General features: G+C 39.0%; 1 protein-coding gene across 19 annotated transcripts in view; it reads right to left on the bottom strand.

The window, feature by feature from the left end:
* Nucleotides 1-14072, bottom strand: part of MCTP2 (multiple C2 and transmembrane domain containing 2) — a 256284-nt gene that overhangs the window by 186769 nt on the left and 55443 nt on the right. For all 19 annotated transcript variants that reach the window (XM_063640081.1, XM_055277123.2, XM_063640079.1 and 16 more), the window contains one exon: nucleotides 3611-4143. In XM_063640081.1, the coding sequence (XP_063496151.1) occupies nucleotides 3611-4075 (465 nt within the window). In that variant the 5' untranslated portion in view covers nucleotides 4076-4143. The remainder of the gene's footprint in view (nucleotides 1-3610; nucleotides 4144-14072) is intronic.

Consider the following 14072-nt stretch of genomic DNA (forward strand, 5'->3'; position numbering starts at 1 on the left):
CTCACTCCTTGCCTGACCCCTCTGGAAAGCTAAAAACAAAGTAAGTTAAACTGAGAACACTGGACAAAAATCTGATTGTCCTTGCTGTACACCAGGCTTGCCACGTGCCAACTCCTTCCTTCTTCTTCATTTCTTCCCCATTCCACACAAGGTATAGAAAGCCACCAGCTATTAACTAGGAAGAAACAGATAAGCCAGATCTAAAATACAGAGGAACCAATTCCCAAACTCTCAGGTGACATGAATTCTGCAGGAATGCCCTCTTTGTTTAAAAAAAAAAAAAAAAAAAGCAGAAATGATAAATTCAGAGTTAAAATCAATATCAAATTTCAGCTAAAAAGTTTACACCTGCCTAAACCTCTAATTTCAATTATCATATAAAATACAATTCAGTATTTTTTCAAAAATCACAAATGTTGATTTTCATTTAATCATAAACCAAACTCACAGGAAAAACACAAACAAATACCCAAGTAACCTGAATGCACACGTTGCTATCATTGTTTTTGTATTAAACAAATATCAGCTGAGCACACGTTATGTGCTATGCGCAAGGCATGAAGCTAGACGCTTAGAAGACAAAGACAAATGTGTCTCCCCAGCCATGCCAATCCTCCAAATGAACACAGCCTAGTGGAGAAGATAAGTAAGGGAGCCCCTCTTCTGTACCATGTGATAAACTGGTAGCGGGACAGGGCCTTAAACATCGGACTCCAGGTTCTTCAGTTTTGGAACTCAGACTGGGTAGTGGGACAGGCCCAACTCAAACAGGCAGAACTGAGGGGAGGACCCAGCGAGGAGGGAGGTGGGTGGACAGAACTAGACTGCAAGGGATCCTAGGGGTCTGATCAGCAGCACTCCTGTCCCTCCGTCCTCTGCAAGCATGCCACCCAGCAAATAAGCGGCACTTAAGTAGCGAGAACCACAACCCTGAATGGTAGAATCAGTCTTGGTCTTTGTTTTGTACTTTCTAGGTCAGAAAAAGAAGAGCAAAGGATTCATTTTTGAGAACAAAGGTTAAAAAAATGGTTGCGTTAAAAGGGAAAAATCAAATGATCCAGAATAACCTATTCTGGGTGGAATCTGCCTATTCTAAGCTTTCTGCATTTAGCCTGGAGAAGATAAAATAGCCAACCCAACAACCCCTCATCTACTATCACGGACCAGCCCACCCTTCCAGACACACATCACACCACAAAGCTCCCAGAGTCTCCAATCCAGGTAGAGCAAAACACTCATCACCCCCAACAGCACCCATCCACACTTCAGGCCTGTGATCACCAGCTTTCCTCACCTGGCAAGCACACTATCCTCTGCGCCAACTCGGACACTGCTTCGCAGATAACATGCCCTCATTTTCCACACATTGATCCCCTCCTTCCAATGAGCTGCCAGGACACCAGGCTGAAACATTTTGCAACGACAGCTCTGATATCCAGTTGCCTCTTATGCTCTGCTTGTAAGATCTCCCAAAAAATCATAGTTGGAGGGCAGAGGCACTTTCTTACCCATCTCTATGTCCAATAGCAACTTTCACACTGCCTTGCCTAGAGTAGCATTCAAATATTTCTGTTTAGCCAACAAAGACAATAAAAGTTCTTTTTTTTTTTTTTTTTTTTTGAGACAGAGTCTCACTCTGTCACCCAGGCTGGAGTGCAGTGGTGCAATCTTGGCTCACTGCAAGTTCCACCTCTGGTGTTCATGCCATTCTCCTGCCTCAGCCTCCCAAGTAGCTGGGACTACAGGCACCCGCCACCACGCCTGGCTAATATTTTTTGTATTTTTAGTAGAGATGGGGTTTCACCGTGTTAGCCAGGATGGTCTCAATCTCCTGACCTCGTGATCCACCCGCCTCGGTCTCCCAAAGTGCTGGGATTACAGGCATGAGCCACCGCACCCGGCCATGACAATAAAAGTTCTAAATCGTTTAACAGCAGTTGCTTCAAAAAAATTCCTTCTGAGTATGAAAATGTTAGCATATCAAAGCCAAGAAGCCCACTTGTATTTTCTGGTCAGGAAAAAAAAGATGAAGATTAACTTTATTATATAATTCAACATGTTACCTTCCTTATACTGACCTGATTTAATAATCTACTTCATTTGCATTTTGTTTAGTGGAAACATGTACTTCAAATTTATAAATAACTAAAAAGTCAAAAAAAGGTTTACAAAATGGATTTTATAAAATGTAATCCCAAATAAAAAAATAATTAAAGTCATTTATGGCTAATGGTGTCTTAATATAGTAATGCTTGCTAACAAATATGGCCATGATATTCTCCAAACATCCATGATCCCTTCCCAGTGAAACCCTGATACATAGAATAAGCAATGAGTTTTGTTTCTAAAAGTGAAACTAAAAATCCAAGTTGAACAACCAGTTTTCTATGCCATTGTAACACTAACCTGGAACACAGAAAAATTAACCCCTTACTTCAACATGGAAACCTACTTCAGTGTCAGTAACAAAAGACTTTTTAAAAACAACTAATTACATCAGTCACTTAAATCATGATTTGGTAATCTGGGGATTTAATTGAATTTAAATTATATTCACTCTTGAAATATAATGTTTGTGTCATCATTATATTAGGTTAATTGTATTGAAATACTAAAGTTTTGTTAACTTTTTTAAAAGAATGCATGTTCACAGATGAGTGCACACACAGGTGTAAAATAGAAGGATGTTCAAATCCTCAGGCAGTCAAAGGGGGACACACATTCATAGCTTCTTAGGAGTAATAATATGCATGGTTTTCCTACAGGTATGACTGGGCAATGGTGTAGTGAGAGAGACAAACATACACTTAAAAAAATTCCAGGAAAAGTTATGCACTTAATTTCTTTGCCAGGAGACAGATAAAAGAGAATTCATCCAATATGGCTTTTAATGTCCTAAAGTATTCTGGAAGAGTTATTTGTAACAGCTTTAAAATACACAGAGGTCAACCCTAAAACTAATGGGAACACCGGGTGCAATCAATACTGCATTAATTTAAATTCTTGTAAACAACATTCTCCCCATCTGAGCTAACCACAAAAATAACTTCTAACCAAATTTTCCAAGCGGAGGGGAAGGGGGAGGGGGAGGGAGAGAGGAAGAGAGAGAGGGAGGGAGAGGGAAAGCGGGAGAGGGAGGGAGGGAGAGGGAAAGAGGGAGAGGGAGGGAGGGAGAGGGAAAGAGGGAGAGGGAGGGAGGGAGGGAGAGGGAAAGAGGGAGAGGGAGGGAGAGGGAAAGAGGGAGAGGGAGGGAGAGGGAAAGAGGGAGAGGGAGGGAGGGAGGGAGAGGGAAAGAGGGAGAGGGAGGGAGAGGGAAAGAGGGAGAGGGAGGGAGGGAGAGGGAAAGAGGGAGGGAGGGAGGGAAAGAGGGAGAGGGAGGGAGGGAGGGAGAGGGAAAGAGGGAGAGGGAGGGAGAGGGAAAGAGGGAGAGGGAGAGAGGGAGAGGGAGAGAGGGAGAGGGAAAGAGGGAGAGGGAAAGAGGGAGAGGGAGAGAGGGAGAGGGAGGGAGGGAGAGAGAGAGAAGGGGAGGGGTGGGGAGAGAGAGGGGGAAAGAGAGAGAGAGAGAGAGAGACAAAAAAAAAAAAAAATGAGAGCCCAGCCCTATTCTCACCTCTGGCTCTTCTGGTGCATTCCCTCCAAGGGAAGGTTTCTGAAGATCAAAGACGCCGTTGCTGGACACCCGCCTCTGCTCAGCCAGAGAGGCATAGGCCTCCTCCGAGTCTGTTTCCACCACATGGAGGTGGCTGGCTTCTTCCTGGCTCCAATCCAATTCTTCTTCGGACTGTTTCAAGGAGCTACTGCTGCTCTTGGGAAAGATCCCTGCAGTGGACAGACTGCTGGGCACTGAGGTGTAGGAAGACTGTGGGCCGGAGTAAGGCCGGCCCTCTGGGGCCAAGGCCTCAGCCTCCAGGAGATCAGGCACAGAGAGGCTGAGGCGGCGGTCCAAGTGATGCCTTGCCCTTAGATCTGGGGGCTTACTTGGGTTCTTTTTCACCTTCTTCTTGCTCAAGTTGATCAACAATGGCCTGGTCCGCTGTTTTAATGAGCCCCAAACAGATGGTTTATCCAGATCCATGGCTGCATGAAGACCCAAGAAGCCACTTCTCAAGAGCACACCTCTACTGAAAACAACTGCAGTGACTCCTATAAAACAGAAAAAAAAAAAAAAAAAGACCATGAACCTTCTTGGTGGCAGTAAGGCACATCATAGTGGGAAACATGACTCAAAAATCTTACAGTTTCCAATAAATAAGACTGCAACATTTGATTGGTAACTTGTATAAATATTGGGAAAAGCATTTTTAAGAACTTTTTAAAGGAATTTTATCAGAGCAATTGTGGAAACATTAAAATAAAGAATGAGATTATAAGGTTGGCACCAAAAAATAAAAATGCTTCATGAAAAGATAACTGTCTTATTTCCTTCCCACAGGAAGCAGAGCTAAAGACATTCACAAGAACACCAACAGCAGCTGTTCTTCAGTATGAACAAGGGGTGGGGACTTTCTACTTCTCTAAACCGGAGGTCAACAAATAGTCTCAGTGCAGGGCCAGTTATTAAATATTTTAGACTTTGTGGGCCAGATGGTGTCTGTCACTACTACTCAACTCTGCTGTGTGACATCAAAGGAGACAGACACAATACCTAAATGAAAGAATGTGGCTGTGTTGTAATAAAACTTTGCAAACCCAGCAGACTGTGGATTGCTGATCCCTGCTTTCACCATGTCAACTTCCTTCCCAGAATTAAGTGTACATTTTGAAGAACAAAAACATGGCCCTATCGACTAGGATTCCATCTAGTATCTTTCAAATTTATATTCACATACGGGTGATGAGAGCAAAAAACATTTATAAAAATGTGAGTTTTGTTCTTATTCAGAAGAAATGACAAAATTCCCATAATGAAGCCCTTAAATAAAGCAAGCTTCCGAGATTTAGCCTGAGAATGTGAATGAGAGAAAGTGTCACTCACTAACAGTTGGTTATGAGGGACAAGGATGCTTCACACATACAGTAAATACGTAATTACAGAGTAGGGTAAATGCTGTGGAGGAAAGTGGTGATTTGGGATATAACAGGTTGAACTCATCAGGGATCAAATCAAAATCAGATTTGCAGAAATAACTCTTATTTTTATGTGTCACATGCCTCATAATAAATCCTTTCAGTATGAAAAAGAACAGGATGGACAGACACTGAGACCTGGCATGTTTGTATTTTGCCACATTTGGCTGAGGCCAAAAGAGGCCAAGAGCTTCCACAAAACACATTTTCTAAAATCAAGGACCCTGGCTGTCGTGCCCCACCCCAGCTCCTTCCAGGAGAGGACAGTTAAAATCATTGTGAAGAACGTTCCAGAGAGCCAGAGATCAGGATGCGTGCAGCCATTTGCCTGCTGAAAGTCAGGACCCTGTCTCTATAGCCCTTTGCCTAATGACCAGCGCATGGCAAGAGCTTCTCCAAGGATGAACTTGGTTATCTTCTGTAGATAATGTAAAGATTAAGAGCTTGGCCTCTCGAAACAGACTCCACGGGTTAAAATTCTGATTTGCCGTGTTCTACTTAGATGTAGGACCAGATGCAAGTCACTTCACTAAGCCTCCATTGCCTCACCCACCCAGTGGGGATGAGATTACCTAGTTTACAGATGCAATGAGACAAAGTAGAAAGCACAGTGTCTGATGCTTTAAAGTGCTCAGACACAGAAAGCTGTCTCTACCATTATTCTCATTATTTCTTTTTTTTTTTTTTTTTTTTTTTTTTTGAGACAGAGTCTCGCTCTGTCGCCCAGGCTAGAGTGCAGTGGCGCGATCTCGGCTCACTGCAAGCTCCGCCTCCCGGGTTCACGCCATTCTCCTGCCTCAGCCTCTCCGAGTAGCTGGGACTACAGGCGCCCGCCACCGCGCCCGGCTAATTTTTTGTATTTTTAGTAGAGACGGGGTTTCACCGTGGTCTCGATCTCCTGACCTCGTGATCCGCCCGCCTCGGCCTCCCAAAGTGCTGGGATTACAAACAAGCGTGAGCCACCGCGCCCGGCCTATTCTCATTATTTCTTGTTTGGCTATCTTAATCAAGTTATGTGAGAGCTCTGTGTCTCATTGTTATTCCCACGTTACAGATGAGTTTAACAGTAAGTACCTCAGGAGGCTGCGGTGAGGACTGAATGGGCTAATACACAGAAAGTGCTTTGGTACCTAGAACAGTGCTAGGTACGGAGTAAATGTTTAATACAAAGTTATCTACTTTTAAAATTGTTTCAGTTACTTTGTATTGGGTCATTTTGGCTTTAAATGTTTAAAATATTTTACAACTTTTTTGCAGCTTTTAAAAACGTTATCCTAAACAGAAACTTGTATTTCACACATTAGCAATTACGCAAGTACATTCAATTCACATCTCATAACTTGACTTGCAAATACGATAAAAGGCATTGCTTCTATTTTCATATAGCAATATTTTCCTTCAATTAGCATTTAATGAAGGAGAGTAGGGTAGCACTCTACGGAGACCCGGGAGGAATCTGTAAGAAATGGGAAATGTGAAACCAGCTAATACAACCAGAGGACCCACAATGTGACAGGTACTATGAGAGACTCAGGACACAGTAGAGTCTTGAAAAAATTTATCATGTATGTGGAAATTAAAACAATGCAATTGAAACATCTGAGAAAAAGAATTTATACAAATTCCACACTAATTACAACCAGACAGAATTTTTTTTTTTTTTTTTTTTTTTGAGTCAGGGTCTCACTCCAGTTGCCCAGGCTGGAGTGCAATTGGCACGATCACAGCTCACTGCAGCCTCGAACTCCTGGGCTCAAGCGACCCTCCCATTTCAGCCTCCCAAATAGCTGGGACTACAGACGCATGCCACCATGCCTGGCTATTTTTTTGTACAGATAGAATTTTTAACAGAAGAAACATTCTAATGAACTAAAAATCTAAAGCTGAAAGAAAAAGAAAATATTAAAATAACTGAAAAGTCTGTTGTAAAAAAAGTAATAAATATGGAAAACATAAAAATGGAGAAGGTGGCCAGTACCTTCTCAGCAAAAACAATGAGACTGAAGTTTGGGAATGACACATATGCCATGCAGTGGCTGCCGATGAAGACTCAGCACATGTGTGAAATAAAGTATACCTGAACATAGCCCGGAGAAGCAGCACTGTGATTTCTGTGGGAGCAGCAAGACTTCAGATATGCTCACACAGTGGGACACTGTACAATGCTTAACACAGTCAGGTGGAGCCATATGTGTTTCAACACAAGTAATGAGAGATATCGAGATGGAGATAGACAGACAGATAATATTACAAGTTTAAATTCCTGGCTTTATAGAATTTCTCAAAGGGGTTCCCTACGGCACCCCAAACAGACTCATCAAGAGAGTGTCTTTAAAAATACCCAGTCCTGGCCAGTCCTGGTGGCTCACACCTGTAATCCCAGCACTTTGGGAGGTCAAGGCTGGTGGATCGCTTGAGGTCAGGAGTTCGAGACCAGCCTGGCCAACATGGCAGAATCCCATCTCTACTAAAAATAAAAATAATTAGCCAGGTATGGTGGTTCATACCTATAATGCAAGCAACTGAGAGGCTGAGGCACAAGAATTGCTTGAACCGAGGAGGTGGAGGTTGCAGTGAGCTGAGATTGTACCACTGCACTCCAGCCTGGGTGATGGAGTGAAACTCTGTCTCAAAAAAAAAAAAAAAGTAAAGAAAATTAAAGAGAAAAAAGTTTCAAAATAAATAAATATAAATAAAAGCAGACAGTCCTGGGCTCCACCACAGAAAATGAACCTGAGTGCCAAGAATCTGCCTTCTAACAAATCTCCCTGGTATTACTGTGCAGCTCAAAGCTTAGGAATCCTAGGGGAGAGGCTTACATTCCCCTTTGAGGGAAATCTCCTATTTTGAAGGGAGACTGGGAATGGGAATTAACCTCTTATGAAATAAGAGGTTTGTAATCTCTGTATCTAAGCAAACCAAAAATATCTCTAAGAAAATGAGAAAAGGAGTTGGTGAAAACAAAGTTGCATCTCTAAAGAATGTGTCTAAGTGGAAAAATGTTTATTTTCTCCATGCACTACACTGTCCTGTGCCAAGAGAGAGTTTCCCTCCTTTATTTGAGGGGGTGAAGCTGGTAGGAATGCACGTATTACCGGTACATTATAATATATTCAAGAGAAATTCCAAGTAGAAAGCAAGGATATACCTAACCCCTGGACACTGGAACCAACAGTTTCACCATCTTTGTTTTGTTAAGAAATGACTTTTTCAACTTTATTTTTGAAATCATTCTAAAACAAAATTGGCTTTTTTCTCACTTTTGGTGCACAGTTCTACAACTTTAACACATTTACAGATTTGTGTTTACACCATCACAATCGGGACACAGAGGGGTCTGTCTATCCCCACAGGATCACGCGCTCCCAGGCCCCTACTTCCTTCCTCTGGAAACCACCGTTCTATTCTCTATCATTATTGTTTTTTGGGGAATGTTTTCTAAATGGAATCATGCAGTATGTAACTTTTAGAGACAGGCTTCTTTCACTCAGCACGTTACCTTTGAGATTCATCCAGTTGCTGCACATGTCAGTAGTTCAACTTTTCGTTGCTGACAGTTGTAGTCCATTGTGTGGATGTACCACAATTTATCTATTTACCCCTTGAAGGACATGTGGGTTGTTTCCAATTTGGAATTCTTACAAATAAAGTTGCTATAATCATTTGTGTATAGGTTTTTTGTGTACGAATATATGTTCTCACTTCTCTGGGATAAATGCCAAAGAGTGAGATTGCTGGGTCATATGATAAGTGAATGTTTAACTTTATAAAGAACTTGACAACACTTTGCCAGACTTTAACAGACCAATCTGCATTCCCATCAACAATTATGAGAATTCCAGTTGTCTATATCCTACTCAGCACTTAGTACTATCAGGACTTTAATTTTAGCCATTCTAATAGGTATGTACATAGTATTATCAACATCTGGGTTTTTAATTTTCATTTTCCTAATAATGTGTGATGTTGAAAACCTTTTTATGCATTTCCTGTCTTTTTATCTACTTTGATAAGCTGTCTATTCAAGATTTTTACACAATTTTTAGAAATTGGGTTTTCTTATTGTTGAGTTATGAGAGTTCTTTATATATTTTGGATATTAGTCCTTTATTGAACACATAGTTCGCAAATATTTCCCCTACTTTGTAGCTTGTCTTCTCATTCTTAGTAGTGTCTTTTGTACAGTAAAAGTTTTTAATTTTGATACAGTCTAACAAGCCATTTTGAAAAATTTTATGTTATATACTTTTGGTGTCATCTATAAGAACTCCTTGTCTAATCCCAATTAACAAAGGTTTTCTCCCATGTTTTCTAATATAGTTTTACATTTTATACTTAGATTTATAATTTATTTTAGATAACTTTTGTATAGTGTTATCTTTAGTTTAAGGTTCATTTTTTACATGTGAATAATTTTTTTCCAATGTCATTCTTTTAAAAGACTGTAATATCTTCACTGAATTGCTTTTGTACTTTCATCAAAAATCTATGCTACATCTGTGTAGGTATATAACCTTGACTCATTATTCATTTCCATTGATCTATGTAACTATTCCAATACCATTTTGATTGCTGAAGCATGATAGTCTTATAATTGGGTAGTGTGACCTCTCCAAATTTGTTTAGCTATTCTAGATTTTTGTATTTCTACATACATTTTAGAATGAGTTACTCTCTATAAAAAATATACTGCTAACATTTTGATTGGTATTGTTTTCAATAAATAGAGCAGTTTGGAGAGTGCTGACATATTTACTATGTTTAGTCTCCAATACAAGCACATGGCAGCCCTCTCCATTTCTTTAGGTCTTCCTTCCTTTCTTTCATCAGCATTCTCTGGTTTTAGCACACATACCCAGTACATGTTTTATTAGGTTAATTTGTATTTCGTTTTTGTTGAAGCTATTGCAAATGGCTTTTTCATTTGTGTTTCCAATTGTGTATTTTCGGCATAAACATATACAATTGAATTTTTTTATATCGGCTTTGTATCCTGTAACTTCCTAAATTTACGTATTGGTTTTATTATATTCCTTTAGGTCTTCTACATCGAAAATCACATTGGGTATTTTTATTTCTTCCTCTCCATATGCTATGCCTTTTCTTTTTCTTGCCTTATTGGACTAAGACTTCAAATAAGATAGTGAATAGTATTAGTGAGAATGAATATTCTTTTCTTCCCCCTCAGTCTTAGAAAGCATCCAGTCTTTCTCCAGTAAGTATAGTGTAGAGGTTTATCAATTTTATGGATTATTTTTCAAAGAACCAGATTTGGGTTTTTAATTTTCGTTGTTTTACTATTTCAATATCATACATTTCTACTCTTGTCTTTATGATTTATTTCTCTCTTCTTGATTCAGGTTTAATTTGGTCTTACTTTTTTTATTTTCTTAAGGTGGTGGCTAAATTAGAGGGTGGTAATCTACAGGCCAAATCCATACAACTACCTGTTTTTATACACAAAGTTTTATTGAATGTAGCCACACTAATGTGTTTACATATTGGCCATGACTGCTTTTGCACAATGGCAGAGTTTAATAGTTGTGGCAGATACCATATGGCCCAGAAAGCCTAAAATACTTACTGTCCAAACATACACAGAGAAAATTTGCCAACCACTGGCCTAGATTATGGCTTTGAGCATTTTCTTCATTTTAAAAATAAGGTTTAAGGCTACATATTAGCTGCATGCCGCAAGATGTGAAATGTCATATTTTCATTTTTTTCTGTTTAAAATATTTTCTAATTTATCTTGAAACTTCCTCTTTGGGTCATGTATTATGTAAAATTATGTTTTATTTTCACTTTCTTTCTTTTTTCTTTCTTTTTTGAGATGGAGTTTCGCTCTTGTAGCCCAGGCTGGAGTGCAGCGGCATGATCTCAGCTCACTGCAACCTCCACCTCCCCAGTTCAAGCAATTCTCCTGCCACAGCCTCCCAAATAGCTGGGATTACAGGCATATGCTACCACACTCGACAATTTTGTATTTTTAGCAGAGACAGGGTTTCATCATGTTGGTCAGGCTGGTCTTGAACTCCTGACCTCAAGTGATCCACCCACCTCGGCCTCCCGAAGTGCTGGGATTACAGGTGTGAGCCACCACACCCGGCCTCACTTTATTTTTTATTTTTCTTGAAACTTTCTCTTTGGGTCATGGTTTATTCAAAAGTATATTGGTAATTTCTAAGTATCTGAAGATTTTTCTATCTTTTTATTAATTTCCAGTTTAACTCAGTTATGACCAGAAGTCATTCTCTTTATGATTTTAATTCTTTTAAATTTGTTAAGGTTTGACTTATGACCCCCAATGTGGTCTGTCTTGGTAAATGTCCCATGTGCATTTGAAAAGACTGTGTATACTACGATGGTTGAGTGGAGTATCATATAAATGTCCATTAGATTCCGTTGGTTGATAGTTCAGTTCTTCTATGTCCTTGCTGATCTTCTATTACTGACAGAGGAGTAATTTTTCAACTATAGTTGTGAATTTCTCTATTTCTCCTTTCAGTTACATCAGTTTTTGCTTCTGTATTTTGAAGCTCTGTTGTTGCACACACATTTACGATTGTTATAGCTTCTTCCCGAACTAACCCTTCAATCAATATGTAACGTCTGTCTTTATCCCTGATGATTTTCTAGTTCTGAAGCCTATCTTGGTTGATTTTAGCATAGCCATGCTAATTTACTTTTGGTTTGTGTGTGGGTTTTATTTCCCCCCGTCCTTTCTGCTTTTCAGCTTACAATAACAATATATTTGAAGTGAGTTTCTTACGGAAAGCACACAGCTAGGACATTTTTTTAAATCCAGTCTGACAATCTCTAGCTTTTAGTTGGTTTGTTTAGACCATTTATATGTAACATAGTAATTGATAAGTCTGGATTTAGGTCTGCCATTTTATTATTTCTTTCTTCTTCTGTTTTTCATTTTTTCTGTTCCTGCCTTTCTTCATTTGTTGAGGTTCTAGTGTTCCATTTTAATTTATCAATTATGATTTTGACTATATCTCTGTATAAATTTTCAGTGATTATTCTAGAGGTTACGGCATGTATAGTTAACTTTCCACATTTTATTTAGAATTAATATTTTACTCCTTCAATTGGAACAGAGAAACCAGATCACCTGCATTTGTTTTGTATTGCTCCCATAACAAATAACTAAAAACTTAGTGGCTTAAAAAGATAAATTTATTACTTTTCAGTTCTGAGAAAGTCTGAGATGGGTCTTGTCAGGCTGAAATCAAAGTGCTAACAAGAATGCATTTTTTTTTCTTTGGAGGCTCTAGTTAAGAATCCATTTCTTTATCTTTCTCAGCCTTAGCAAAATTCCATATTTTTTAAATTTTCATCGACAGCCATGTTTAGCCGATCAGTCAGCTAAGGACTGATCTTAGCTTTTAGAGGCTGCCCACACTCTCTGACCTCTTTCTCCATCTTCAAAGCCAGAAACAGTGAGTTAAGTCTCTCTCATTGATGCATCCCACTATTTTGTCTTCCTCTTCCACTTTTAAGGACTCATGTTACTTGATTGGACCCACCAGGAAAACAAAGGTTATTCTATCTTAAAGTCTGTTAGAGCGCCCATCTACAAGTTCTTTGTGCCACATAATGTAACATATTCACAGGATCCTGGGATAAGGATGTGGGTATCTGGGGTTAGGGAAGGGAGATTATCCTGTCTACCATACTAGCATAAAGGTCTCTTCTCCCATAATATAATACTACATAAGTTGTCTCATATATTACATCTAAATACAGTGAAAATTTGTATCAGACCATGTTTAACTTTTGATTTCAACCATAAGCCAAACTTAAATTCAAGAGAAAATAAATGGTCTGTTAAATCTTAAGATAGTCTATTCAATTCAAATGGAAAGGCTATTGTATTTTTCACTTGCATTTCCTTGATTTTGATATTCCATATTTCCTTCTTGTACCATTTCTCATCTGCTTAAGAAGTTTTCTTGTAATTTTGTGGCAGGTCTGCTGCCTCCACATTCTCTTAGTTTTTCCCAATCTGAGAATGTATTTTTTCACCTTCATTTCTGAAGGATATTTTAGCTAGATATTGAATTCCATACTTCTCTTTCAACATTTGAAAAATGGATGTGCCATTTTCTCCTGGCCTTCATGATTTCTGATGAGAAATCTCAGCCATTTGAATTATTGTTCTTCCATATATCAGTTATCATTGCTCTGACTGACTTCAATTTTTTTTAAGTTTTTAGCAGTTTATAATGTGCCTGGGTGTGTGCTCATTTGGATTCATCCCATTTGGGGTTAGCTTAGCTTCTTGAATCTACCAATGTTTCAGCCATCATTTCTTTGAATACTTGTTGAGCCTTACTCACTTTCTCCTTTCCTCCTGGAACTCCAGTGATACAAATATTATGCCTTTTGTGATTGTTCTATAATCCTGGAGACTCTATTATTTTTCAATCCTCTTTTTCTTTCTTCAGATTGGATAACCTTTATTGACTTATCTTCAGTTTTACTGACTCTTTCCTCTGTCATCCCCATTCTGATATTGAATCCATACAGTGAGGTTTGTTTTTTGATGGGTGGAGAATGGGTGGGGCACGCAGCTATTGTATTTTTCAGTTCTGGTTTCCATTGGTGCTACTTCACATCTTTCCTCACTTATAGTTTCTATCTTAACTTTTATTTCAAGGCTCATGATTATTCATTTGAGCATTCTACAATAGCTCCTTTAAAGTCAGATTTTCATTTTCATTTGTTAATTGCCTTTTCCCATGTGCGTTAACATTTTTACATTTCTTCATAAACCAATATAAATTATACTTTAGACATTTTGAATGTTATAAAACTCTCCAGTTTATTTAGGTCTACAAAGATGCTGATATCATTGTTTTAGCAAGTACTTGATCTAGTTAGCTTCTAGCCATAAATTTCAGCCCACCTTCTGTTGGCTATGGTTCCAATATCAGTTTAGTTTTCAATAGCTATGCAGCTTCATTTAGATATGCCCTGCTTGTATAGGATGTAGA

The sequence above is a fragment of the Symphalangus syndactylus genome, chromosome 5 (genome assembly GCF_028878055.3).
Source record: "Symphalangus syndactylus isolate Jambi chromosome 5, NHGRI_mSymSyn1-v2.1_pri, whole genome shotgun sequence".
NCBI lineage: Eukaryota > Metazoa > Chordata > Mammalia > Primates > Hylobatidae > Symphalangus > Symphalangus syndactylus.